Source organism: Crinia signifera, chromosome 6, assembly GCF_055691185.1.
Source record: "Crinia signifera chromosome 6, ASM5569118v1, whole genome shotgun sequence".
Lineage (NCBI taxonomy): Eukaryota > Metazoa > Chordata > Amphibia > Anura > Myobatrachidae > Crinia > Crinia signifera.
In genome coordinates, this window is record NC_139222.1 from 5728794 (window position 1) to 5756212 (window position 27419).

Genomic DNA, 27419 nt, shown 5'->3' on the forward strand with positions numbered 1-27419 from the left:
TAGCAGTGTGGTGTTATGTTGCGGTGTGGAGGTATGTAGCAGTGTGCCAGTATGTTGTGGTGTGGAGGTATGTAGCAGTGTGCCAGTATGTTGCGGTGTGGAGGTATGTAGCAGTGTGCCAGTATGTTGCGGTGTGGAGGTATGTAGCAGTGTGCCAGTATGTTGCGGTATGGCGTACCGGCACTCCACCACTATCCGGAGAATTCTCCAGGTGTGACAGTCAGATCATCGGGGTCCGTGCTACAGTGTCCTGGACTTTGATCCCTGTCTCTATTGCTCATCTCCGGGAGTGTCCTCTGTCTGTGTCACCAGCGAGTTGTACAACCAGACCCCTGCAGCCAGCGCTATACCTACCAGGAAGAGTGGCCGCTGACATCCAAGGCTGCATGGGTTATGTGCGGTAGAGGCGGGAGTCAGGATCCTTGCAGACAACCTCTCCTTATCTACAGAGCCACATCTGCAGGGCTCCCAGAGATTAACTCCAACCTCCAGTCTCCTCGGAACCCCCCCTCACCTCAACCGTCTCCCACAAACTCCCCCCCAACCCCGTAGCCTAACCTTGACAGTCTTTATCCCCGTAAACTAGCTCTAGCCCAGCTCTTACCCAACATGGCAACTTGTTGTTTCTATTAAACTATACTTTTGTTTTTAATGTTCCCGAAATAGTGATCAAATGTAACCACCCTTGTCCTCTTAGGGACACGCCCTCTTCCGTGTGACCACGCCCCTTCTCCAGCACACGCATCAATACGCCATGAAGTAAACACGAAGGGGCCGATTTCACTTCACACGCATTGAAACGGATTCGGGCCCTGCCCCAACGGTCATGTGCATTTTTGCGCAGGTGCAAAATGTATTTGGGGCATTCGGTGAGGGAGGGGCTCTGGGGGCGGTGCACGGACATGGGAACGCCCGGTGTTTGCTGGTCCAACCCATGAAAATGCTGTGTGTTCCCATGGTAATGAGTTGTGCTGCGAGGGGAGGCGCCCCACGGTGTTCCCATGGAAATTAAGCAGTGACGGGGTTGCAGACAGCTGACATCACTGGATGTCAACTTCTCGCCCTCTTCCCATAAAGGGAACACGCAAAGCGAAGACACCGGAGAGTGACTTAGTTTTGCGTGTCACTTCCAAATCATTTGATGGTCCCCACAACCAAGGCTGCAAATGATGGAGAGACATCTACAAGAACTGGCTGATGGAAATGAGGTGCTCGATATTTCAAGGAGGACCAGCAGATCTGCTGGTGAAAGCGGTCACAAAGAAATGGGGAGGAGCAAGTAACCGAAGAAGACAGAGATGACAATGGCTATGGCCAGGTGAAGGTGACTCTTTGCATTGCACCCACAGCTACGGTTCTCTAATCAGACGAGCTCCGTGACTGATCAGTCGTGATTGGGAGCAGATTGCATGTGCTTTTTAAGGTCTTTTTTATGGGCCCGCCACCTTCCCCCGCACCCACTGCCGCCTTCCCCGCCTCGGAGGAGACAGATGCTAGAGATCAAATTTGACCTCTAGCATCTGACAGGGAGCACAGTGCTATCCACTCCCAGCACTTCCGAGTAATGCTGTAGCGCTGTGCTCACTGTCAGACTCTAGAGGTCAAATATGAACACTAGCGTCTAACTTCTCCGAGACCCTTGGCAACAAACATTAACCCTTGGTCACGAGCACTGACTCCTTGACTATCAGCATTGACCCCTGGCAACGAGCATTAACCCTTGGCAATGAGCACTGACCCCTTTGGCAATCAGCATTGACCCCTGGCAACAAGCATTAACCCTTGCCAATGAGCACTGACCCCTTAGGCGTATGCAGCAGCTGGATTGTATGATGGATTGTGTGCACATTGTCAGTACATTGTGTGTCCAAAAACCCCCAATTCTTCCGGGGGGTTGAAAGGAACTCTGGATGCAATCATGATTGTGAGCAGGTCTTTCTGATGTATGGCCAGCTTAGGGTAAAGCGAGGAAAGAGCCGGCAGCTCATCAACAAGGAAAAATAAAGTCAATAAGAAGTTACAAATTATACACAGTTTATCAATTTACTTTTATCAAGATTGAAATGTAGAGGAAATTAAACATGAAAGCAATTTAATGGAAGAGTATAGATAGTAGTATAAGGACTCACAATGTGCATCTCATTGTAATCAGTGCGGATATACAATTATTACCCATGGGTGAAGATTTTTCCTGGGAGTACAAGTCCTCAGTATGCCACCAGGGGGCTCCTGTGTCCATCTGGATCCATCTACAGAACTTCAGTAAATGTTCAATCTCTGGTTTCCAAGTCACATGATCTCTATGCAGCCATTTTAGCTGTGTGATTTCATATGTTTATATAAACCAGTTTTGGTGACGAAACACTTCCCACAATCGGAACAGGAATACGGCTTCTCCCCCATGTGACTTTTCTGATGCCGGACAAGTTCCGCGTTACTCCTACACCCTTTCCCGCATGCCGAGCAGGAATACGGTCTCTCTCCGGTGTGGATTCTTTGGTGTATAACCAGTTCCGACTTGCTTCTACACCCTTTCCCACACACGGAGCAGGAGTACGGGTATACTCCAGTGTGACTTATCTTATGTACCAGAAGTTGGGAGTTACACGTAAAACATTTCCCGCACTCGGAGCAGGAAAACGGCTTCTCTCCTGTGTGTGTTCTCCCGTGTGTAATGAGTTCTAACGGAGAAGTAAAACATTCCCCACATTCCGAGCAGACGAAAGGTCGCTCTCCGGTGTGGGTGGTCTGATGTGCAACTAGCTCTGACTGACTGCTATACCCTTCCCCACACTCGGAGCAGGAATACGGTCGCTCTGCGGTGTGGGTTCTCTGGTGTTGAAGAAGCTCGGACTCACTGCTACACCCTTGACCACACTCAGTGCACTTATATTGCTGTTGTCCTTTGTGACTCGCCCGATGTTTAAGAAGTTCCGAGTTGTGTTTAAAATACTCCCCACATTCTGAGCAAGAGTGCGGCTGCTCTCTCATATGAATTCTCTGATGGGTATGAAGCTTTGTGTTACTGATAAAACATTTCCCACACTCAGGACAGGCAAACGGTCTCTCCCCCGTATGACGCCTCCGGTGCACGACGAGTTCCGAATTGCTTCTACACCCCTTCCCACACTCAGAGCATGAATACGCGTATACTCCGGTGTGACTTCTCCTGTGTACAATAAGTTGCGAATTGCACGTAAAACATTTCCCACACTCAGAGCAAGAATACGGCTTCTCTCCCGTGTGAATTCGCTGGTGTTTATTAAGCTTTGTGTTACTGTTGAAGCGTTTCCCACACTCAGAGCAGATGTACGGTCTCTCCCCAGTGTGACTTCTCTGGTGCACCGTCAGACTTGACTTGTGGATAAAACATTTCCCACATTCGGAGCAGGTGTACGGTTTCTCTCCCGTGTGCCGTCTCTGGTGCCTTACCCGTCCGGAATTATGCTTGAACCCTTTCCCGCACTCGGAGCAGGAATACGGTTTCTCTCCCGTGTGGCTTCTTAGGTGTACGACAAGATGCGAATTGCTTCGAAACCCTTTCCCACATTCGGAGCAAGAGAACGGTTTGTCGACCACGTGAATTTTCTGGTGATTAAGTAGAAGTGACTTTCTAATAAAACATTTGCCGCATTCCGAGCAGGGCCAAGACTTGTTTGTAGTGTGATGTTTTACATTGCTCAAACCATTGTACAAACATTTATCGTTCGATGGGCTTGATTCCTCTTCAACGTGAGTAGATGTATGATCTGTGGGTGAATCATGGTCTGTGAGGTCTTCTCCATCACCTGAGGCTGGTTCCTCCTTAATATAAACAGATGTATACTCTATATAGTCTGTAGGTGCATCGATGCCAGTGAGATTTTCTCCATCACTGGAGACCGGATCCTCCTTAATTTGAACAGACCTATATGATATATTATCCGTGGATGCATAAAGTTCACTATCTGTGAGGTCTTCTCCATCACATGACGCCGGTTCCTCCTTAATATGAGTAGATGTACGTTGTGTACGATCTGTGGGTATGTAAATGTCGTTGTCTGTGAAGTTTTCACCTTCACTAGAGACCGATTCCTCCTTAATAAATAAAGATGAATATTCTATATTGGTGGGTGTATAATTATCAGTGTCTGAGAGGTCTTCTCCGTCACTTGAGTCTGGTTCCTCTTTGATACGAGTAGATGTACACGGTGTATTATATACAGGTGTATAATTATCAGTGTGTGTGAGGTCTCGCCCCTCATGTGAGGCTAATTCCTCCTTAATAAGAGTAGAGGTATGCTGTGTATTATGTATGGGTGTATAGAGGTTACGGCCCGAGGAGGCTGGTTCCTGCTTAACAGGAGAAGATGATGTTGGATCTGTGAGCGAACAAATGTTGATGTCTTTGAGTTTAGATCCATCACGTGAGACTGGTTCCTCCTGACCACGAGTAGAGGAAGCTTCAGATTGATCTGTTGGGAAAAACGGACGGGGATTAGTTTTATACAATGTTATTTTATCCGTAATATTAATCATGTTTACAGTATTTATCTGTCATACTGTCTGTCCATATGGATTACAGATAAGTATTCCAGTTTTAACTATGACATCGACACCTTGACCAATGTCCATCCCACCATGGCTTAGATCAGGGGTGGCCAAACCTGTCCTCAAGAGCTACCAACAGTTTATCTTTTTCAGGCAACCTGTGGATCTTGTATAAATGAATGCAGCAGGTTTGAATATGTGACAGGTAGTAACGACTACAGCTGTGCACCCGCAAGGTGATCTGGAAAACATGGACCGTTGGTAGATCTCGAGGACCGGTTTGGCCACCCTTGGCTTAGATGATCTTCTATGATATGCGGGCAAAACAGCTGCTTCACGTTTAGTCATGACAACTAATTCTGGTTGAATAACGTCCATTGGTGTCATTCAGAGGAACCTCAAGGACTCTCAAGAATTTGCACTGTTCCGTAGTGTCTATACCACTGCAATTATAGGCGACGATGAAACATTGGACTGCTCCTCGGACAGAGATGACAGGGAGCAGGAGAGGGGGCATGTAACTGCAGGAGAGAGTATCGGACCTCCAAAGCAGAGTTGGGGTAGCTTGCTATAGCCAAGCTTATTTATATAAAGGCAGCACCGTGTCCAGTATCTTGTAAGAAGGGACAGCACTGCAAAAGTCATCAAAACGTATTAAGGAATTAAAAAAAACCACACACACAAAGTTTCAGAGCTGCAAAATCAACGTTCAGGGCTGAACAGAAGCATTTCCTTCAGGGGCACATAACCAACGTTTCATAACTGCACACAGCCTTTCCTTCAGGGGCACATAACCAACATTTCAGAACTGCACACAGCCTTTCCTTGAGGGGCACATAACCAACGTTTCAGAACTGCACACAGCCTTTCCTTCAGGGGCACATAACCAACATTTCAGGGCTGCACACAGCCTTTCCTTCAGGGGCACATAACCAACATTTCAGGGCTGCACACAGCCTTTCCTTCAGGGGCACATAACCAACATTTCAGAACTGCACACAGCCTTTCCTTGAGGGGCACATAACCAACGTTTCAGAACTGCACACAGCCTTTCCTTCAGGCGCACATAACCAACGTTTCTGAACTGCACACAGCCTTTCCTTCAGGCGCACATAACAAACGTTTCTGAACTGCATACAGCCTTTCCTTCAGGGGCACATAACATGTCCAGCTAATTTTGCTAATTTTTTTAACATGTAAAGGCACCATGCCTCTTTAATGTGTGCCCTTCTGCCGCCCCCTGCCATGCCGCTCAACTTCTCTACAGGGAGCAGCAAGTCAGCCCTTCCAGGTGCCCCCCGCTTCCCCACCGCACTGACAGGCACTGACTCGCACTGTACACCCTTCAGCTACAGAAAGGAACTCTCCCTCCACCAAACACCCAGCGGAGGACTACAATACTGCCACACAGATTGGTGGACTTCCATCCACCACCCCCAGGCATCAATTTCATCCACTCTACTGCGGCAAGTTTACATCTTGGAGGCACGCCACCTCCTCAAAAGACCCGGTCCACTTTACAGCAGAGTGGAAGAGACCCCTCCATAATCACCCGCTGGGCCCCACCAATCCAAGGAAACCACACGGACCTCCCCAGTACTGGTGGACATAAAGGGTGACTATCCGTTACATTGTCTTACAAACATGTTTATACATAGGGCAGTATTCAATGAGGCTGATTCGCCGCTTTTCACCGCGAAGGTGGGAAATTTTTTGACTGGAAAAGTCATTCGCCCTATTCAACACTCAAAATTCGCCGCAATTCGAAGTAGGGTGTCTCCGATCAGGCGAGAGGGTATCTAACCTCCCGCATGTGCGTAATCAGTCCCTTTACCCGCGATCTCAGCACCGTGAGACACGCGAGATTATAAGAATCTCACACATGCGCGGTTATGCGCTAATTACGGAACCCCGAAGTTCCATACATGGTCTGCTTGTCACATTGACTGCACTACAAATATACCACCTTTGGTTTAAGTTAGTATACTCTCCTGATGAAGCCCAGCCTATGTAATAACGCATTGAGAGCAGCCTGTTTCTACCACAGCACTTTTCATCTAAACTAGTTTTTATTTTCACTTATTAAACTCCACTTAAAATTTTTAATGGGAGTTTTCCTTTTTATCACTGTGTGGCACTGACGTTTGGACCTTGGTTTAATCTGTGGGAGGTCTGAGCAGAGAGGGTCCATCGATAGTAACCGCAGTATAGAGGAAAGACCTCATGGTGGAAGGCTCGCCATGAGGTGTTTCCTCTATACTGCGCTGATGGCGGATTCCTTCTTCTGAACCAAGCTCCTTGATAAAGGTCTATGCTTTGCACCGAAACCTCGGGGCACATGGAAGGATATATGAAAAATTGCTTTAAACATTTCAACATGGCTTATACAATTGGAATAAAAGAAACTTTATTTCAACTTTAATAACAAGGTTTTGATACTTGTTATTCTGGCGAGTGCCTTACATCCCACATGACAACAGTCTCACACACATATATAGGGGTGACATCTCCGATACATTGTGATATAACATCCTCTTACCCAGTGATGTGAGGGGCCGGTGATTCTCCATCATCACGTCCTTGTACAGACCCCTGTGTTCCTCTATATACTCCCCCTCCTGCATGGAGAGATAGACAGTGACATCCTCACACCTTATAGGAACCTGACACACACAATGATACAGTCATCACCCAGACACATCCCCCGGTGTTACTGTATAACGTCCCATTCCCAGCAGTCACCTCTCCAGTCACATCCCCCGGTGTTACTGTATAACATCCCATTCCCAGCAGTTACCTCTCCGGTCACATCCCCCGGTGTTACTGTATAACATCCCATTCCCAGCAGTCACCTCTCCGGTCACATCCCCCGGTGTTACTGTATAACGTCCCATTCCCAGCAGTCACCTCTCCGGTCACATCCCCCGGTGTTACTGTATAACATCCCATTCCCAGCAGTCACCTCTCCGGTCACATCCCCCTGTGTTACTGTATAACATCCCATTCCCAGCAGTCACCTCTCCTGTCACATCCCCGGTGGTACTGTATAACGTCCCATTCCCAACAGTCACCTCTCCGGTCACATCCCCGGTGTTACTGTATAACGTCCCATTCCTAGCAGTCACCTCTCCGGTCACATCCCCGGTGTTACTGTATAACGTCCCATTCCCAGCAGTCCCCTCTCCGGTCACATACCCTGGTGTTACTGTATAACGTCCCATTCCCAACAGTCACCTCTCCGGTCACATCCCCGGTGTTACTGTATAACGTCCCATTCCCAGCAGTCACCTCTCCAGTCACAGCCCCCGGTGTTACTGTATAACATCCCATTCCCAGCAGTCACCTCTCCTGTCACATCCCCGGTGTTACTGTATAACGTCCCATTCCCAGCAGTCACCTCTCCTGTCACATCCCCCGGTGTTACTGTATAACGTCCCATTCCCAGCAGTCACCTCTCCGGTCACTTCCCCCGGTGTTACTGTATAACGTCCCATTCCCAGCAGTCACCTCTCCTGTCACATCCCCCGGTGTTACTGTATAATGTCCCATTCCCAGCAGTCACCTCTCCGGTCACATCCCCGGTGTTACTGTATAACGTCCCATTCCCAGCAGTCACCTCTCCGGTCACATCCCCCGGTGTTACTGTATAACGTCCCATTCCCAGCAGTCACCTCTCCGGTCACATCCCCCGGTGTTACTGTATAACGTCCCATTCCCAGCAGTCACCTCCTCGGTCACATCCCCGGTGTTACTGTATAAACGTCCCATTCCCAGCAGACACCTCTCCTGTCACATCCCCCAGTGTTACTGTATAACGTCCCATTCCCAGCAGTCACCTCTCCGGTCACATCCCCCGGTGTTACTGTATAACGTCCCATTCCCAGCAGTCACCTCTCCGGTCACATCCCCTGGTGTTACTGTATAATGTCCCATTCCCAGCAGTCACCTCTCCGGTCACATCCCCCGGTGTTACTGTATAACGTCCCATTCCCAGCAGTCACCTCTCTAGTCACATCCCCCGGTGTTACTGTATAACGTCCCATTCCCAGCAGTCACCTCTCCGGTCACATCCCCCGGTGTTACTGTATAACGTCCCATTCCCAGCAGTCACCTCTCTAGTCACATCCCCCGGTGTTACTGTATAATGTCCCATTCCCAGCAGTCACCTCTCCGGTCACATCCCCCGGTGTTACTGTATAATGTCCCATTCCCAGCGGTCACCTCTCTGGTCACATCCCCGGTGTTACTGTATAATGTCCCATTCCCAGCAGTCACCTCTCCAGTCAGCAGCTGAATGATCTTGTTGGTGAGTTCCAGGATCTTCTGGTCATTGTGCCTCTCATGTATCAGTGAGTGAGGTGAAGGCACCGTGATGGGGCTCTGGGTCCTGCTCAGTCCTCCTGACTCACGGGGACGGCTGCTGGGTGTCTCACACTCACCGGATGTCTTCTTTATTATGGTGTACTCCTGTTCAATGGCAGATATAATTAGCTCTACTTTTTAATCTATTATAAATTACCACTAAAATGAACACTAGATAGATAGATCAATCACCAACACTCCTGAATTAACACTAAGGGGGCAGCTGTCACAGGTTTAGGATAAATGAGCTTACCTGGGGTGCATGAGACCCCTTTCACACTGACAATTTTATCCCGGGTTATTGCACATGAACGCGCATCAACCCGGGATTTAGCTCAGTGTGAAACGTCTTGAAAGAATATCCCAGGATGAGCATTCTGGGATTTCTACCCAGGTCCTGACCTGGGTAGATTCCAGAATCGGCCCGGGATGCGATCAGTGTGAATGGTCCCGTACCCAGGATTAGGTACACAGGACTTTAAAAAAGCTGCTGATTGGAGCTTACTTGGGCTCACAAATGTGATGTCATCTTTCAGAGCCCTGGAGTCCATTTCTAATGACATGCATGTGTATTTCTCGGGATCAGTGTGAATGGGGATGTCCCGGGTCGATCCCAGGTCTGAGTGCAGTGTGAAAGGGTACGTTCTCGGGAAGCGTACGGGAACACATTCCTGAGTATGAGGGATATAAAACAGCTATGATCACAGAATCACAGTCCTGCGGCGGGAGGGGTGCATAGGGCGGCAGGACGGGGGACTTCCCGATTTCACTGGGCGTTCCCATGGAAATCGCCCAGTGACGTGGGGGGGCCAGCTGACATCACCAGATCAGCTGCCCACCACTTCCTTCAGAATGCCCATGCACAGTGAAGAATACCTCGTAATCAGCGACCATCGAATGATGTGGGTGTTCCCCCCGCAGCCTGCAAATCGATGTTTATGTTAAACATCCATTCACAGCCCGTGCGTGCATAAACACGCTGCGAGGGGGGGGGGGGGGTTAGGAGTTTGGTGAACTCGTATGTGCGCAAGTCCCACAAAAGTCCAGTTTCCAACAGGGTTAATACCCAAACTTCCAATCTCCTGCACTTTGGTCTGTAATATGACCGGCAGCTCCTGACAACACCTGGATTCGAAGGGTCACTCAATCTATAAAACAAACAAAGGAGCGCTCCATAGTGCAATATGCAAGGCCATTTATTTCATAATCACATATAAGCAATGGGTATCGTACCCTAACTGACGGTTAACACAACCGCAGTGAAGAACAGCGTGGATCTGTGTCAACACACAGGGTGGCGGAGAGGTTACACTCACAACGTCTTCAGTAACAGCTTGATCGACGCTAGGCCACGCTCCAACGCGTTTCATCATCAAAGGACTTCGTCAGAGGGCTCAGAGGGCCGGGTCCGGTCCATGTGTGATGAGAGAGGGTAGTCACCTAGTGGCAGGAGAGGTGGCGGGGAGCGGGGTCCAGTCCAGCTGCAGGAGGGGAGCACGTCCAGCTGAGACTAGGTAGCGGCAGCTGCAGGAGGGGAGCACGTCCAGCTGAGACTAGGTAGCGGCAGCTGCAGGAGGGGAGCACGTCCAGCTGAGACTAGGTAGCGGCAGCTGCAGGTGGGGAGCACGGAGCGCACGGCGCATAACAGAGTCCGGGTAGCGGCGAGCGGGAGAATAGGAAACATCCTATTCAAAAGACTGGGCGGGCAGGGCGGACGCTGATTGGCTGTGCTCTCGGCCAATCAGCGTCCGCCCAGTCTTTTGAATAGGATGTTTCCTATTCTCCCGCTCGCCGCTACCCGGACTCTGTTATTATGCGCCGTGCGCTCCGTGCTCCCCGCCTGCAGCTGCCGCTACCTAGTCTCCAGTCCACACACTAGCTCACTACCCCTCCTGCAGCTGGACCGGACCCCGCGCCCCACCACCTCTCCTGCCGCTAGGTGACTACCCTCTCTTATCACACATGGACCGGACCCTGCTCCCGGTCCCCATGCCCACAGACCAGCTCAATGCCGGCTGCACATAAGATTTATCTTATGTGCAGACCGTCCGACATCCAGATCTGATCCGATGTGCACGGGACCGCGCATCGGATCAGATTGGATGTCATACCCTGCACGATTTGGGCAATTTCACCCGATTTCTCAGCCCGATCCTCCAGAATCGGGTGAAATCGGGCCCAAATCGTGTAGTGTATGGGGGCCTTTAGTGAAATCGCATCGCATGCCGTTATGTACTATAGCATTAAATTTCTGTCATTTATTAATGCCCCCCCCCCCCACACACACACAGTATCGACGTGATCCTGAAGCGTGACGAGCACAACGAGCCCCACGAGGGGCGGCGGTACGCGTCCAACCGACCTTTTCATACCCCTATCCACGTTGGTGTGCAGTTGATTTTATATAGTGTGGCGAGCGCAGCAAACCACCGACCCCGAAGCGTGGCGAGCGCAGCGAGCCCCGCAAGTGGACGTGTATTATGTATCAACTCCACGCCGACGTGGATAGTGGGGGTATGAAAAGGTCGGTCGGACGTGTACCGCCGCCCCCCCTCACATTTTACCATTAAATGCCATTATTCTAGGTACCATCAGAACCGATATCTCATCGCATCGCATACCATACAATAATGGCAAGCCATCCGATGCGATTTTTTATCGCATCCTATCTTTCACTGACACAGAGCAGTGAATACATTAGATAGCAAAATAGCGTCGCATGCCATACCTGACCAAAAGCTGACCCCTTTCCACCCTCCAGCATAAAACCTGACCATCTCTCATCCTAACCTGTTTATGCTCACTTCTTCCCCTTCTGTGTCACCCCAGTCTGTCTGCCCCTCCCCCTCTGTGTCACCCCTGTCTGTCTGCCCCTCCCCCTCTGTATCACCCCTGTCTGTCTGCCCCTCCCCTTCTGTATCACCCCTGTCTGTCTGCCCCTCCCCTTCTGTATTACCCCTGTCTGTCTGCCCCTCCCCCTCTGTGTCACCCCTGTCTGTCTAACCCTCCCCTTAGAATGTAAGCTCTCACGAGCAGGGCCCTCTCTCCTTATGTGCCTTTCTTAGAATATATAAACCTCTGCCACCCTGATAATTGCTTCAGTGTCCTGTCCCCTGGTGCAACTATCCGTATTAACCATGTACTTGTCCTAAACTGTCTTGTGCTGTAATTTGTTATGTGTTTTTGCTCAGAACTATACTCTGTAAAGCGCTGCGGAATATGTGTGCGCTATATAAGAAACTGCTAATAAATAAATAATAATAATACAATATGGCATACAATGCGATTTCACTACCGTGAATAGCCCTCTACGCAAATGGAGTAGTGGGCGCTGTGATAATACACAAGTACATATAGAGAGAGAGAGAGAGAGAGAGAGAGAGAGAGGCTGGTGGTCGTTGTGGAGTCTCCTCTTCCCTATAGATAGATATCACCATAGAGTCCCCTCTCCCCTATAGATAGATATCACCATAGAGTCCCCTCTCCCCTATAGATAGATATCACCATAGAGTCCCCTCTCCCCTATAGATAGATATCACCGTAGAGTCCCCTCTTCCCTATGGATAGATATCACCATAGAGTCCCCTCTCCCCTATAGATAGATATCACCATAGAGTCCCCTCTCCCCTATAGATAGATATCACCATAGAGTCCCCTCTCCCCTATAGATAGATATCACCATAGAGTTTCCTCTCCCATATGGATAGATATCACCATAGAGTCCCCTCTCCCCTATAGATAGATATCACCATAGAGTCCCCTCTCCCCTATAGATAGATATCACCATAGAGTCCCCTCTCCCCTATAGATAGATATCACCATAGAGTTTCCTCTCCCATATGGATAGATATCACCATAGAGTCCCCTCTCCCCTATAGATAGATATCACCATAGAGTCCCCTCTCCCCTATAGATAGATATCACCATGGAGTCCCCTCTCCCCTATAGATAGATATCACCATAGAGTCCCCGGTACTTGTGTATTATAACGGCGCCCGATTTCATCCAAATCGCATCAGATATCGCATCCGATTTATCGGCCGATTTGATCTGCGTCCGATTTTTTGCAGATTTTCGGCCATTTCCTGATGATTTGCATGTTATTCCATCCTTGCACACCCCCAGGTACTATGCGATGGTATGCGATGTGATTTTCGGGAAAATGCCCCTGATTGTACAATTAAATGATCACCCATCAGGGTGATTGTACAATTACAAATCGAATCGCTTCACATGCATCGCATGGCATGCATCACATGCCACTATACTGCATGCGATGCACTACGATGGAAATCGGGGGTGTGCAAGGTGTGCAATAATGGAACAGCATGCAAATTGGCCGGAAAAAGTGAAAAATCGGTCGAAAATCGGCCAAAAATCGGCCGCAAAATCGCATCCGATTTTTCCATGCGATTTGCGGCCGATTTTCGTGGGCGCCGTGATAATACACAAGTACCGAGTCCCCTCTCCCCTATAGAGATCACCGTAGAGTCCCCTCTCCCCTATAGATAGATATCACCATAGAGTCCCCTCTCCCCTATAGATAGATATCACCATAGAGTCCCCTCTCCCCTATAAATAGATATCACCATAAAGTCCCCTCTCCCCTATAGATAGATATCACCATAAAGTCTCCTCTCCCCTATAGATAGATATCACCGTAGAGTCCCCTCTCCCCTATAGATAGATATCACCATAGAGTCCCCTCTCCCCTATAGATAGAGATCACCGTAGAGTCCCCTCTCCCCTATAGATAGAGATCACCATAGAGTCCCCTCTCCCCTATAGATAGTTATTACCATAGAGTCGCCTCTCCCCAATAGATAAATATCACCATAGAGTCCCCTATAGATAGATATCACCGTGCAGTCCCCTCTCCCCTATAGATAGATATCACCATAGAGTCCCCTCTCCCCTATAGATAGATATCACCGTGCAGTCCCCTCTCACCTATAGATAGATATCACAATAGAGTCCCCTCTCCCCTATAGATAGATATCACCGTGCAGTCCCCTCTCACCTATAGATAGATATCACAATAGAGTCCCCTCTCACCTATAGATAGATATCACAATAGAGTCCCCTCTCCGCTATAGATAGAGATCACCGTAGAGTCCCCTCTCCCCTATAGATAGATATCACCATAGAGTCCCCTCTCCCCTATAGATAGATATCACTGTGCAGTCCCCTCTCCCCTATAGATAGAGATCACCATAGAGTCCCCTCTCCGCTATAGATAGAGATCACCGTAGAGTCCCCTCTCCCCTATAGATAGATATCACCATAGAGTCCCCTCTCCCCTATAGATAGATATCACCATAGAGTTTCCTCTCCCCTATAGATAGATATCACCATAGAGTTTCCTCTCCCCTATAGATATCACCATAGAGTCTCCTCTCCCCTATAGATATCACCATAGAGTCCCCTCTCCCCTATAGATAGATATCACCATAGAGTCCCCTCTCCCCTATAGACAGATATCACCATAGAGTCCCCTCTCCCCTATAGATAGATATCACCATAGAGTCCCCTCTCCCCTATAAATAGATATCACCATAAAGTCCCCTCTCCCCTATAGATAGATATCACCATAAAGTCTCCTCTCCCCTATAGATAGATATCACCGTAGAGTCCCCTCTCCCCTATAGATAGATATCACCATAGAGTCCCCTCTCCCCTATAGAGATCACCGTAGAGTCCCCTCTCCCCTATAGATAGAGATCACCATAGAGTCCCCTCTCCCCTATAGATAGTTATTACCATAGAGTCGCCTCTCCCCAATAGATAAATATCACCATAGAGTCCCCTATAGATAGATATCACCGTGCAGTCCCCTCTCCCCTATAGATAGATATCACCATAGAGTCCCCTCTCCCCTATAGATAGATATCACCGTGCAGTCCCCTCTCACCTATAGATAGATATCACAATAGAGTCCCCTCTCCCCTATAGATAGATATCACCGTGCAGTCCCCTCTCACCTATAGATAGATATCACAATAGAGTCCCCTCTCACCTATAGATAGATATCACAATAGAGTCCCCTCTCCGCTATAGATAGAGATCACCGTAGAGTCCCCTCTCCCCTATAGATAGATATCACCATAGAGTCCCCTCTCCCCTATAGATAGATATCACTGTGCAGTCCCCTCTCCCCTATAGATAGAGATCACCATAGAGTCCCCTCTCCGCTATAGATAGAGATCACCGTAGAGTCCCCTCTCCCCTATAGATAGATATCACCATAGAGTCCCCTCTCCCCTATAGATAGATATCACCATAGAGTTTCCTCTCCCCTATAGATATATATCACCATAGAGTTTCCTCTCCCCTATAGATATCACCATAGAGTCTCCTCTCCCCTATAGATATCACCATAGAGTCCCCTCTCCCCTATAGATAGATATCACCATAGAGTCCCCTCTCCCCTATAGACAGATATCACCATAGAGTCCCCTCTCCCCTATAGATAGATATCACCATAGAGTTTCCTCTCCCCTATAGATAGATATCACCATAGAGTCCCCTCTCCCCTATAGATATCACCATAGAGTCCCCTCTCCCCTATAGATAGATATCACCATAGAGTCCCCTCTCCCCTATAGATAGATATCTTCATAGAGTCCCCTCTCCCCTATAGATAGATATCACCATAGAGTCCCCTCTCCCCTATAGATAGATATCACCATAGAGTCCCCTCTCCCCTATAGATAGATATCACCGTAGAGTCTCCTCCCCCCTATAGATAGATATCACCGTAGAGTCCCCTCTCCCCTATAGATAGATATCACCGTAGAGTCCCCTCTCCCCTATAGATAGAGATCACCGTAGAGTCCCCTCTCCCCTATAGATAGATATCGCCATAGAGTTTCCTCTCCCCTATAGATAGATATCGACGTGCAGTCCCCTCTCCCCTATAGATAGATATCACCGTAGAGTCCCCTCTCCCCTATAGATAGATATCACCATAGAGTCTCCTCTCCCCTATGGACAGATATCACCATAGAGTCCCCTCTCCCCTATAGATAGATATCACCGTAGAGTCCCCTCTCCCCTATAGATAGATATCACCATAGAGTCCCCTCTCCCCTATAGATAGATATCACCATAGAGTCCCCTCTCCCCTATAGATAGAGATCACCGTAGAGTCCCCTCTCCCCTATAGATAGATATCACCGTAGAGTCCCCTCTCCCCTATAGATAGATATCACCATAGAGTCCCCTTTCCCCTATAGATAGTTATCACCATAGAGTCCCCTCTCCCCTATAGATAGATATCACCATAGAGTCCCCTCTCCCCTATAGATAGATATAACCGTAGAGTCCCCTCTCCCCTATAGATAGATATCACCATAGAGACCCCTCTCCCCTATAGATAGATATCACCGTAGAGTCCCCTCTCCCCTATAGATAGATATCACCATAGAGTCCCCTCTAGATAGATATCACCATAGAGTCCCCTCTCCCCTATGGACAGATATCACCATAGAGTCCCCTCTCCCCTATAGATAGATATCACCATAGAGTCCCCTCTCCCCTATAGATAGTTATCACCATAGAGTCCCCTCTCCCATATAGATAGATATCACCATAGAGTCCCCTCTCCCCTATAGATAGATATCACCATAGAGTCCCCTCTCCCCTATAGATAGTTATCACCATAGAGTCCCCTCTCCCCTATAGATAGTTATCACCATAGAGTCCCCTCTCCCTTATAGATAGTTATCACCATAGAGTCCCCTCTCTCCTATAGATAGATATCACCATAGAGTCCCCTCTCCCCATAGATAGATATCACCATAGAGTCCCCTCTCCCTTATAGATAGATATTACCATAGAGTCCCCTCTCCCCTATAGATATATATCACCATAGAGTTTCCTCTCCCCTATAGATAGATATCACCATAGAGTCCCCTCCCCCCTATAGATAGATATCACCATAGAGTCCCCTCTCCCCTATAGATAGATATCACCATAGAGTCCCCTCTCCCCTATAGATAGATATCACCAGAGTCCCCTCTCCCCTATAGATATATATCACCATAGAGTTTCCTCTCCCCTATAGATAGATATCACCATAGAGTCCCCTCTCCCCTATAGATAGATATCACCATAGAGTCCCCTCTCCCCTATAGATAGATATCACCGTGCAGTCCCCTCTCCCCTATAGATAGATATCACCATAGAGTCCCCTCTCCCCTATAGATAGATATCACCATAGAGTCCCCTCTCCCCTATAGATAGATGTCACCATAGAGCTTCCTCTCCCCTATAGATAGATATCACCGTGCAGCCCCCTCTCCCCTATAGATAGATATCACCATAGAGTCCCCTCTCCCCTATAGATAGATATCACCATAGAGTCCCCTCTCCCCTATAGATAGATATCACCATAGAGTCCCCTCTCCCCTATAGATAGATATCACTATAGAGACCCCTCTCCCCTATAGATAGATATCACCGTAGAGTCCCCTCTCCCCTATAGATAGATATCACCATAGAGTCCCCTCTCCCCTATAGATAGATATCACCATAGAGTCCCCTCTCCCCTATGGACAGATATCACCATAGAGTCCCCTCTCCCCTATGGACAGATATCACCGTGCAGTCCCCTGTCCCCTATATGCAGTTTATATCAGTGAGGTATAATATATATTAATATTATAAGAAGGAAGGAGCGGTATACAGTACATACATCACCTCTGTCCGGGCACCGTGACACAGGGACAGGCCTTCGTCTTCCGTCGTGTCCGCAGCTATGTGAAGAATAGAGAATGTAATGACTACAACAAAATGGCCGCCTCTCCTCTGACTGTGTCTAGTCATAGGAGCGGCGGCCATGAGAACATGGCCGCCGAATACGTCGCTCTCCTAAATTTTTACTCCTTAAATTGCGCCGTCTATAATCTTGGCTACTGCCTCTGAGCATGCGCGTTACTACAGCAACCAGGGTGAGGCCGCGGCGGCCATGTTGGATTGGGTCAGCGGGAGGTCAGCTAATTATGTCCCCGGCTGATGGGTGGGCGTAACAGGGATGTGAGAGGCTGCTGCTGTGTTATATGTCATACTACATACATGTTACATGTCATATGTGATGTGTACATTACCCTGTACTTTAAATTATACACTGTATGGTATATAAAGATATATATTATTATATACTGTATATTAATGCACTATATCAATGTATCCTATATGTACTGTGTGTTATTCTACATACATGTTACATGCCATATATGATGTGTACATTTCACTGTATGTTACTTTATACCCTGCATGCTAAATATATCTGTGCTATACCGTATATTACACCCCATATATGTATATTATATGTACTGTGTGTTATATGTCATGCTACATATGTCATACGTACTATCTCAGCAGTGAATTTGAATGCCAAGCAATCATTGTCTTGCACATATATAGTGCCAGTTACATATCATGTCCCCAGTGATGCTGTTACAAATGTCCCCAGTGAGTTTTTAGCAAAAAAAAATTTTTTTTTCACTTTCTGGAATGTCTGGTTTTCGGAATAATTTGGATAACGGATATTCGGATACGGGATACTCGACCTGTATATATATATATATATATATATATATATATATATATATATATATATATACTGTATCTAGTGTCCCTGTGACTAGGAAACACTGCCATCTCTTTTTCTCTCACATGCACAAACAATGGCCGGTATTCAATCCTCTTGATTCACCGCTTTTTTCGGTAGACAGGGCTGTTTTTCTCCAAAAATGATCTCTGCTGCATTCACTGTTCACTGTTTGCCGAAAGCGAATGCCGGCCAGTTCTCCGTTTTCATGCAATTCGCTCTTGTATTTTTTTTAAGTGGGGGTTTGACTCTAATTCGCCGAGAGTGTATTCTATGCTAGGATGGAGAACTGCTTTCACCATGATTGTCGCAGAGTTTCAGCATTTTGCATTCAACATCTTTTTTAGGTGACCTGGAATGTGATCTTATAAAATAAAGGTTTTCTAGTCATTTTTTTTGGCGTCTAAAAATCTTTTTTTTTTTGTTACTTGAAGGAGGTCCCTGCAGCGTATGTGAAGTCAGCGGCGGGGTCCCTGCGGCGGATGGGAACTAGTAGCTTGGTGAAGAACGATGCCTTTTCCAGCATGACGGACCACCTCGCCATAAGTTAAAAGTCATAACAGAGTGGTTTGGGGAACAAAACATGGAAATTACTGGTCCATGGCTGGGAAACTCCCTAGTCCTTAATCCCATTGAGAAGTTGTGGTCCATCCTCAAGAGACAGGTGGACAAATAAAACCCCACAAATTCTGACAAACTCCAAGCATTGATCAGGCAAGAGTGGGCAGCCATCAATCAGTATGTGGCCCAAAAGGTGATTGACAGCGACCCGGGCCAATTGCAGAGGTCTTGAAAAAGAAGGCAGCTAATTTTATGAAACCCAATACTAGTGTCATTCTCAAAGCTTTTGAAATTATATCTGCATAGAAAAAAATCTGGAAAGCTACCAAATGTTACCGTTATTGGGAAATAGGTTTTCGGTTTTTCCTATGGCTAGATAATATGAATTATAATGTTATATGATGTCATTATTAGAAGGATGCAGTTCATTTAACCACTACACATTTTTCCCAACAGAACAATCAAGAGAGCTATCTACTTGTATGAAGGAGGAACCGGTCTCATGTGATGGAGAAGACCTCACACACACTGATAATTATACTCCCACAGGTCATACACCAGATACATCTACTCATATTATAGAGGAACCGGCCTCATGTGATGGAGAAGACCTCACACACACTGATAATTATACTCCCACAGGTCATACACCAGATACATCTACTCATATTATAGAGGAACCGGCCTCATGTGATGGAGAAGACCTCACACACACTGATAATTATACTCCCACAGGTCATACACCAGATACATCTACTCATATTATAGAGGAACCGGCCTCATGTGATGGAGAAGACCTCACACACCCTGATAATTATACACCCACAGGTCATACACCAGATACATCTACTCATATTATAGAGGAACCAGCCTCATGTGATGGAGAAGACCTCAAACACACTGATAATTATACACCCACAGGTCATACACCAGATACATCTACTCATATTAAGGAGGAACCGGCCTCATGTGATGGCGAAGACCTCACACACACTGATAATTATACTCCCACAGGTCATATACAGGATACATCTACTCATATTAAGGAGGAACCAGCCTCTTGTGATGGAGAAGACCTCACACACACTGATAATTATACACCCACATATCATACACCAGATACATCTGCTCATATTAAGGAGGAACCGGTCTCATGTGATGGAGAAGACCTCACACACACTGATAATTATACACCCACAGGTCATACACAGGATACATCTACTCATATTAAGGAGGAACCGGCCTCATGTGATGGAGAAGACCTCACACACACTGATAATTATACTCCCACAGGTCATACACAGGATACATCTACTCATATTATGGAGGAACCGGCCTCATGTGATGGAGAAGACCTCACACACACTGATAATTATACTCCCACAGGTCATACACAGGATACATCTACTCATATTATGGAGGAACCAGCCTCATGTGATGGAGAAGACCTCACACACCCTGATAATTATACTCCCACATATCATACACAGTATACATCTACTCATATTATGGAGGAACCAGCCTCATGTGATGGAGAAGACCTCACACACACTGATAATTATACACCCACAGGTCATACACAGGATACATCTACTCATATTATGGAGGAACCGGCCTCATGTGATGGAGAAGACCTAACACACACTGATAATTATACTCCCACATGTCATACACAGGATACATCTACTGATATTATGGAGGAACTGGTCTCATGTGATGGAGAAGACCTCACAGACACTGATCATTATACTCCCACAGGTCATACACAGGATACATCTACTCATATTATGGAGGAACCAGCCTCATGTGATGGAGAAGACATCACACACACTGATAATTATACTCCCACAGGTCATACACAGGATACATCTACTCATATTATAGAGGAACCGGCCTCGTGTGATGGAGAAGACCTCACACACACTGATAATTATACTCCCACAGGTCATACACAGGATACATCTACTCATATTATAGAGGAACCGGCCTCGTGTGATGGAGAAGACCTCACACACACTGATAATTATACTCCCACAGGTCATACACCAGATTCATCTACTCATATTATGGTGGAACCGGCCTCGTGTGATGGAGAAGACCTCACACACACTGATAATTATACACCCACAGGTCATACACAGGATACATCTACTTATATTATGGAGGAACCGGCCTCATGTGATGGAGAAGACCTCACACACACTGATAATTATACTCCCACAGGTCATACACAGGATACATCTACTCATATTATGGAGGAACCGGCCTCATGTGATGGAGAAGACCTCACACACACTGATAATTATACTCCCACATGTCATACACAGGATACATCTACTGATATTATGGAGGAACTGGTCTCATGTGATGGAGAAGACCTCACAGACACTGATCATTATACTCCCACAGGTCATACACAGGATACATCTACTCATATTATGGAGGAACCAGCCTCATGTGATGGAGAAGACATCACACACACTGATAATTATACTCCCACAGGTCATACACAGGATACATCTACTCATATTATAGAGGAACCGGCCTCGTGTGATGGAGAAGACCTCACACACACTGATAATTATACTCCCACAGGTCATACACAGGATACATCTACTCATATTATAGAGGAACCGGCCTCGTGTGATGGAGAAGACCTCACACACACTGATAATTATACTCCCACAGGTCATACACCAGATTCATCTACTCATATTATGGTGGAACCGGCCTCGTGTGATGGAGAAGACCTCACACACACTGATAATTATACACCCACAGGTCATACACAGGATACATCTACTTATATTATGGAGGAACCGGCCTCATGTGATGGAGAAGACCTCACACACACTGATAATTATACTCCCACAGGTCATACACAGGATACATCTACTTATATTATAGAGGAACCAGCCTCATGTGATGGAGAAGACCTCACACACACTGATAATTATATACCCACAGGTCATGCACAGGATACATCTACTCATATTATAGAGGAACCAGCCTCATGTGATGGAGAAGACCTCACACACACTGATAATTATACTCCCACAGGTCATACACAGGATACATCTACTTATATTATAGAGGAACCAGCCTCATGTGATGGAGAAGACCTCACACACACTGATAATTATATACCCACAGGTCATGCACAGGATACATCTACTCATATTATAGAGGAACCAGCCTCATGTGATGGAGAAGACCTCACACACACTGATAATTATACTCCCACAGGTCATACACAGGATACATCTACTTATATTATAGAGGAACCAGCCTCATGTGATGGAGAAGACCTCACACACACTGATAATTATACTCCCACAGGTCATACACAGGATACATCTACTCATATTATAGAGGAACCGGCCTCGTGTGATGGAGAAGACCTCACACACCCTGAGAATTATACACCCACAGGTCATACACAGTATATAGCTACTCATATTAAGGAGGAACTGGTCTCATGTGATGGAGAAGACCTCACACACACACTGATAATTATACACCCACAGGTCATACACAGGATACATCTACTCATATTATGGAGGAACTGGTCTCATGTGATGGAGAAGACCTCACACACACTGATAATTATACACCCACAGGTCATACACCAGATTCATCTACTCATATTATGGTGGAACCGGCCTCGTGTGATGGAGAAGACCTCACACACACTGATAATTATACACCCACAGGTCATACACAGGATACATCTACTCATATTATGGAGGAACCGGCCTCATGTGGTGGAGAAGACCTCACACACACTGATAATTATACACCCACAGGTCATACACAGTATACATCTACTCATATTATGGAGGAACCGGCCTCATGTGATGGAGAAGACCTCACACACCCTGATAATTATACACAGGATACAGCTACTCATATTATGGAGGAACCGGCCTCATGTGATGGAGAAGACCTCACACACCCTGATAATTATACACAGGATACATCTACTCATATTAAGGAGGAACCAGCCTCATGTGATGGAGAAGACCTCTCACACACTGATAATTATACTCCCACAGACCATACACAGGATACATCTACTCATATTATGGAGGAACCAGCCTCATGTGATGGAGAAGACCTCACACACCCTGATAATTATACACAGGATACATCTACTCATATTAAGGAGGAACCAGCCTCATGTGATGGAGAAGACCTCACACACACTGATAATTATATACCCACAGGTCATACACCAGATACATCTGCTCATATTATAGAGGAACCAGCCTCATGTGATGGAGAAGACCTCACACACCCTGATAATTATACTCCCACAGACCATACACAGGATACATCTACTCATATTATGGAGGAACCGGTCTCATGTGATGGAGAAGACCTCACACACCCTGATAATTATACTCCCACAGACCATACACAGGATACATCTACTCATATTATAGAGGAACCGGTCTCATGTGATGGAGAAGACCTCACACACCCTGATAATTATACTCCCACAGGTCATACACAGTATACATCTACTCATATTATAGAGGAACCGGCCTCGTGTGATGGAGAAGACCTCACACACACTGATAATTATACACCCACAGGTCATACACCAGATACATCTGCTCATATTATAGAGGAACCGGCCTCATGTGATGGAGAAGACCTCACACACACTGATAATTATACTCCCACAGGTCATACACAGTATACATCTACTCATATTATAGAGGAACCGGCCTCGTGTGATGGAGAAGACCTCACACACACTGATAATTATACACCCACAGGTCATACACAGGATACATCTACTCATATTATAGAGGAACCAGCCTCATGTGATGGAGAAGACCTCACACACACTGATAATTATACTCCCACAGGTCATACACAGGATACATCTACTCATATTATAGAGGAACCGGCCTCATGTGATGGAGAAGACCTCACACACACTGATAATTATACTCCCACAGGTCATACACAGGATACATCTACTCATATTATAGAGGAACCGGCCTCGTGTGATGGAGAAGACCTCACACACACTGATAATTATACTCCCACAGGTCATACACAGGATACATCTACTCATATTATAGAGGAACCGGCCTCGTGTGATGGAGAAGACCTCACACACACTGATAATTATACTCCCACAGGTCATACACCAGATTCATCTACTCATATTATGGTGGAACCGGCCTCATGTGGTGGAGAAGACCTCACACACACTGATAATTATACACCCACAGGTCATACACAGTATACATCTACTCATATTATGGAGGAACCGGCCTCATGTGATGGAGAAGACCTCACACACCCTGATAATTATACACAGGATACAGCTACTCATATTATGGAGGAACCGGCCTCATGTGATGGAGAAGACCTCACACACCCTGATAATTATACACAGGATACAGCTACTCATATTATGGAGGAACCGGCCTCATGTGATGGAGAAGACCTCACACACACTGATAATTATACACCCACAGGTCATACACAGGATACATCTACTCATATTATGGAGGAACCGGTCTCATGTGATGGAAAAGACCTCACACACCCTGATAATTATACACAGGATACATCTACTCATATTATGAAGGAACCGGTCTCATGTGATGGAGAAGACCTCACACACCCTGATAATTATACTCCCACAGACCATACACAGGATACATCTACTCATATTATAGAGGAACCGGCCTCATGTGATGGAGAAGACCTCACACACACTGATAATTATACACCCACAGACCATACACCGGATACATCTACTCATATTAAGGAGGAACCAGCCTCATGTGATGGAGAAGACCTCACACACCCTGATAATTATACTCCCACAGATCATACACAGGATACATCTACTCATATTATGGAGGAACCGGCCTCATGTGATGGAAAAGACCTCACACACACTGATAATTATACTCCCACATATCATAAACAGAATACATCTACTCATATTATGGAGGAACCAGCCTCATGTGATGGAGAAGACCTCACACACACTGATAATTATACACCCACAGACCATACACAGGATACATCTACTCATATTATGGAGGAACCAGCCTCATGTGATGGAGAAGACCTCACACACACTGATAATTATATACCCACAGGTCATACACCAGATACAGTACATCTGCTCACATTATAGAGGAACCAGCCTCATGTGATGGAGAAGACCTCACACACCCTGATAATTATACTCCCACAGACCATACACAGGATACATCTACTCATATTATGGAGGAACCGGCCTCATGTGATGGAGAAGACCTCACACACCCTGATAATTATACACAGGATACAGCTACTCATATTATGGAGGAACCGGCCTCATGTGATGGAGAAGACCTCACACACCCTGATAATTATACACAGGATACATCTACTCATATTAAGGAGGAACCAGCCTCATGTGATGGAGAAGACCTCTCACACACTGATAATTATACTCCCACAGACCATACACAGGATACATCTACTCATATTATGGAGGAACCAGCCTCATGTGATGGAGAAGACCTCACACACCCTGATAATTATACACAGGATACATCTACTCATATTAAGGAGGAACCAGCCTCATGTGATGGAGAAGACCTCACACACACTGATAATTATATACCCACAGGTCATACACCAGATACATCTGCTCATATTATAGAGGAACCAGCCTCATGTGATGGAGAAGACCTCACACACCCTGATAATTATACTCCCACAGACCATACACAGGATACATCTACTCATATTATGGAGGAACCGGTCTCATGTGATGGAGAAGACCTCACACACCCTGATAATTATACTCCCACAGACCATACACAGGATACATCTACTCATATTATAGAGGAACCGGTCTCATGTGATGGAGAAGACCTCACACACCCTGATAATTATACTCCCACAGGTCATACACAGTATACATCTACTCATATTATAGAGGAACCGGCCTCGTGTGATGGAGAAGACCTCACACACACTGATAATTATACACCCACAGGTCATACACCAGATACATCTGCTCATATTATAGAGGAACCGGCCTCATGTGATGGAGAAGACCTCACACACACTGATAATTATACTCCCACAGGTCATACACAGTATACATCTACTCATATTATAGAGGAACCGGCCTCGTGTGATGGAGAAGACCTCACACACACTGATAATTATACACCCACAGGTCATACACAGGATACATCTACTCATATTATAGAGGAACCAGCCTCATGTGATGGAGAAGACCTCACACAAACTGATAATTATACTCCCACAGGTCATACACAGGATACATCTACTCATATTATAGAGGAACCGGCCTCATGTGATGGAGAAGACCTCACACACACTGATAATTATACTCCCACAGGTCATACACAGGATACATCTACTCATATTATAGAGGAACCGGCCTCGTGTGATGGAGAAGACCTCACACACACTGATAATTATACTCCCACAGGTCATACACAGGATACATCTACTCATATTATAGAGGAACCGGCCTCGTGTGATGGAGAAGACCTCACACACACTGATAATTATACTCCCACAGGTCATACACCAGATTCATCTACTCATATTATGGTGGAACCGGCCTCATGTGGTGGAGAAGACCTCACACACACTGATAATTATACACCCACAGGTCATACACAGTATACATCTACTCATATTATGGAGGAACCGGCCTCATGTGATGGAGAAGACCTCACACACCCTGATAATTATACACAGGATACAGCTACTCATATTATGGAGGAACCGGCCTCATGTGATGGAGAAGACCTCACACACCCTGATAATTATACACAGGATACAGCTACTCATATTATGGAGGAACCGGCCTCATGTGATGGAGAAGACCTCACACACACTGATAATTATACACCCACAGGTCATACACAGGATACATCTACTCATATTATGGAGGAACCGGTCTCATGTGATGGAAAAGACCTCACACACCCTGATAATTATACACAGGATACATCTACTCATATTATGGAGGAACCGGTCTCATGTGATGGAGAAGACCTCACACACCCTGATAATTATACTCCCACAGACCATACACAGGATACATCTACTCATATTATAGAGGAACCGGCCTCATGTGATGGAGAAGACCTCACACACACTGATAATTATACACCCACAGACCATACACCGGATACATCTACTCATATTAAGGAGGAACCAGCCTCATGTGATGGAGAAGACCTCACACACCCTGATAATTATACTCCCACAGATCATACACAGGATACATCTACTCATATTATGGAGGAACCGGCCTCATGTGATGGAAAAGACCTCACACACA

The 27419-nt window shown here is 46.4% G+C and overlaps 2 protein-coding genes across 5 annotated transcripts in view; one reads left to right on the forward strand and one right to left on the reverse strand.

Moving 5' to 3' along the window:
• The window catches only part of LOC146009862 (uncharacterized), a 151902-nt gene extending 134165 nt beyond the window's left edge, over positions 1–17737 (reverse strand). Inside the window, exons 1-5 of one of the 3 annotated variants that reach the window (XM_083150420.1) lie at positions 17588–17737; positions 9959–10040; positions 8806–8997; positions 7070–7148; positions 2014–4454 (exon numbers count right to left, since the gene is read on the reverse strand). In XM_083150420.1, coding sequence (XP_083006546.1) covers positions 2314–4454; positions 7070–7148; positions 8806–8997; positions 9959–10040; positions 17588–17733 — 2640 coding nt within the window. In that variant the 5' untranslated portion in view covers positions 17734–17737 and the 3' untranslated portion in view covers positions 2014–2313. Of the gene's footprint in view, positions 1–2013; positions 4455–7069; positions 7149–8805; positions 8998–9958; positions 10041–17587 lie in introns of those variants that run through there. The other 2 variants (XM_083150417.1, XM_083150418.1) reach the window with 2 other exon arrangements.
• LOC146009858 (uncharacterized) overlaps positions 1–27419 on the forward strand; it is a 360424-nt gene that overhangs the window by 233473 nt on the left and 99532 nt on the right. The gene's annotated exons all lie outside the window — the stretch shown is intronic.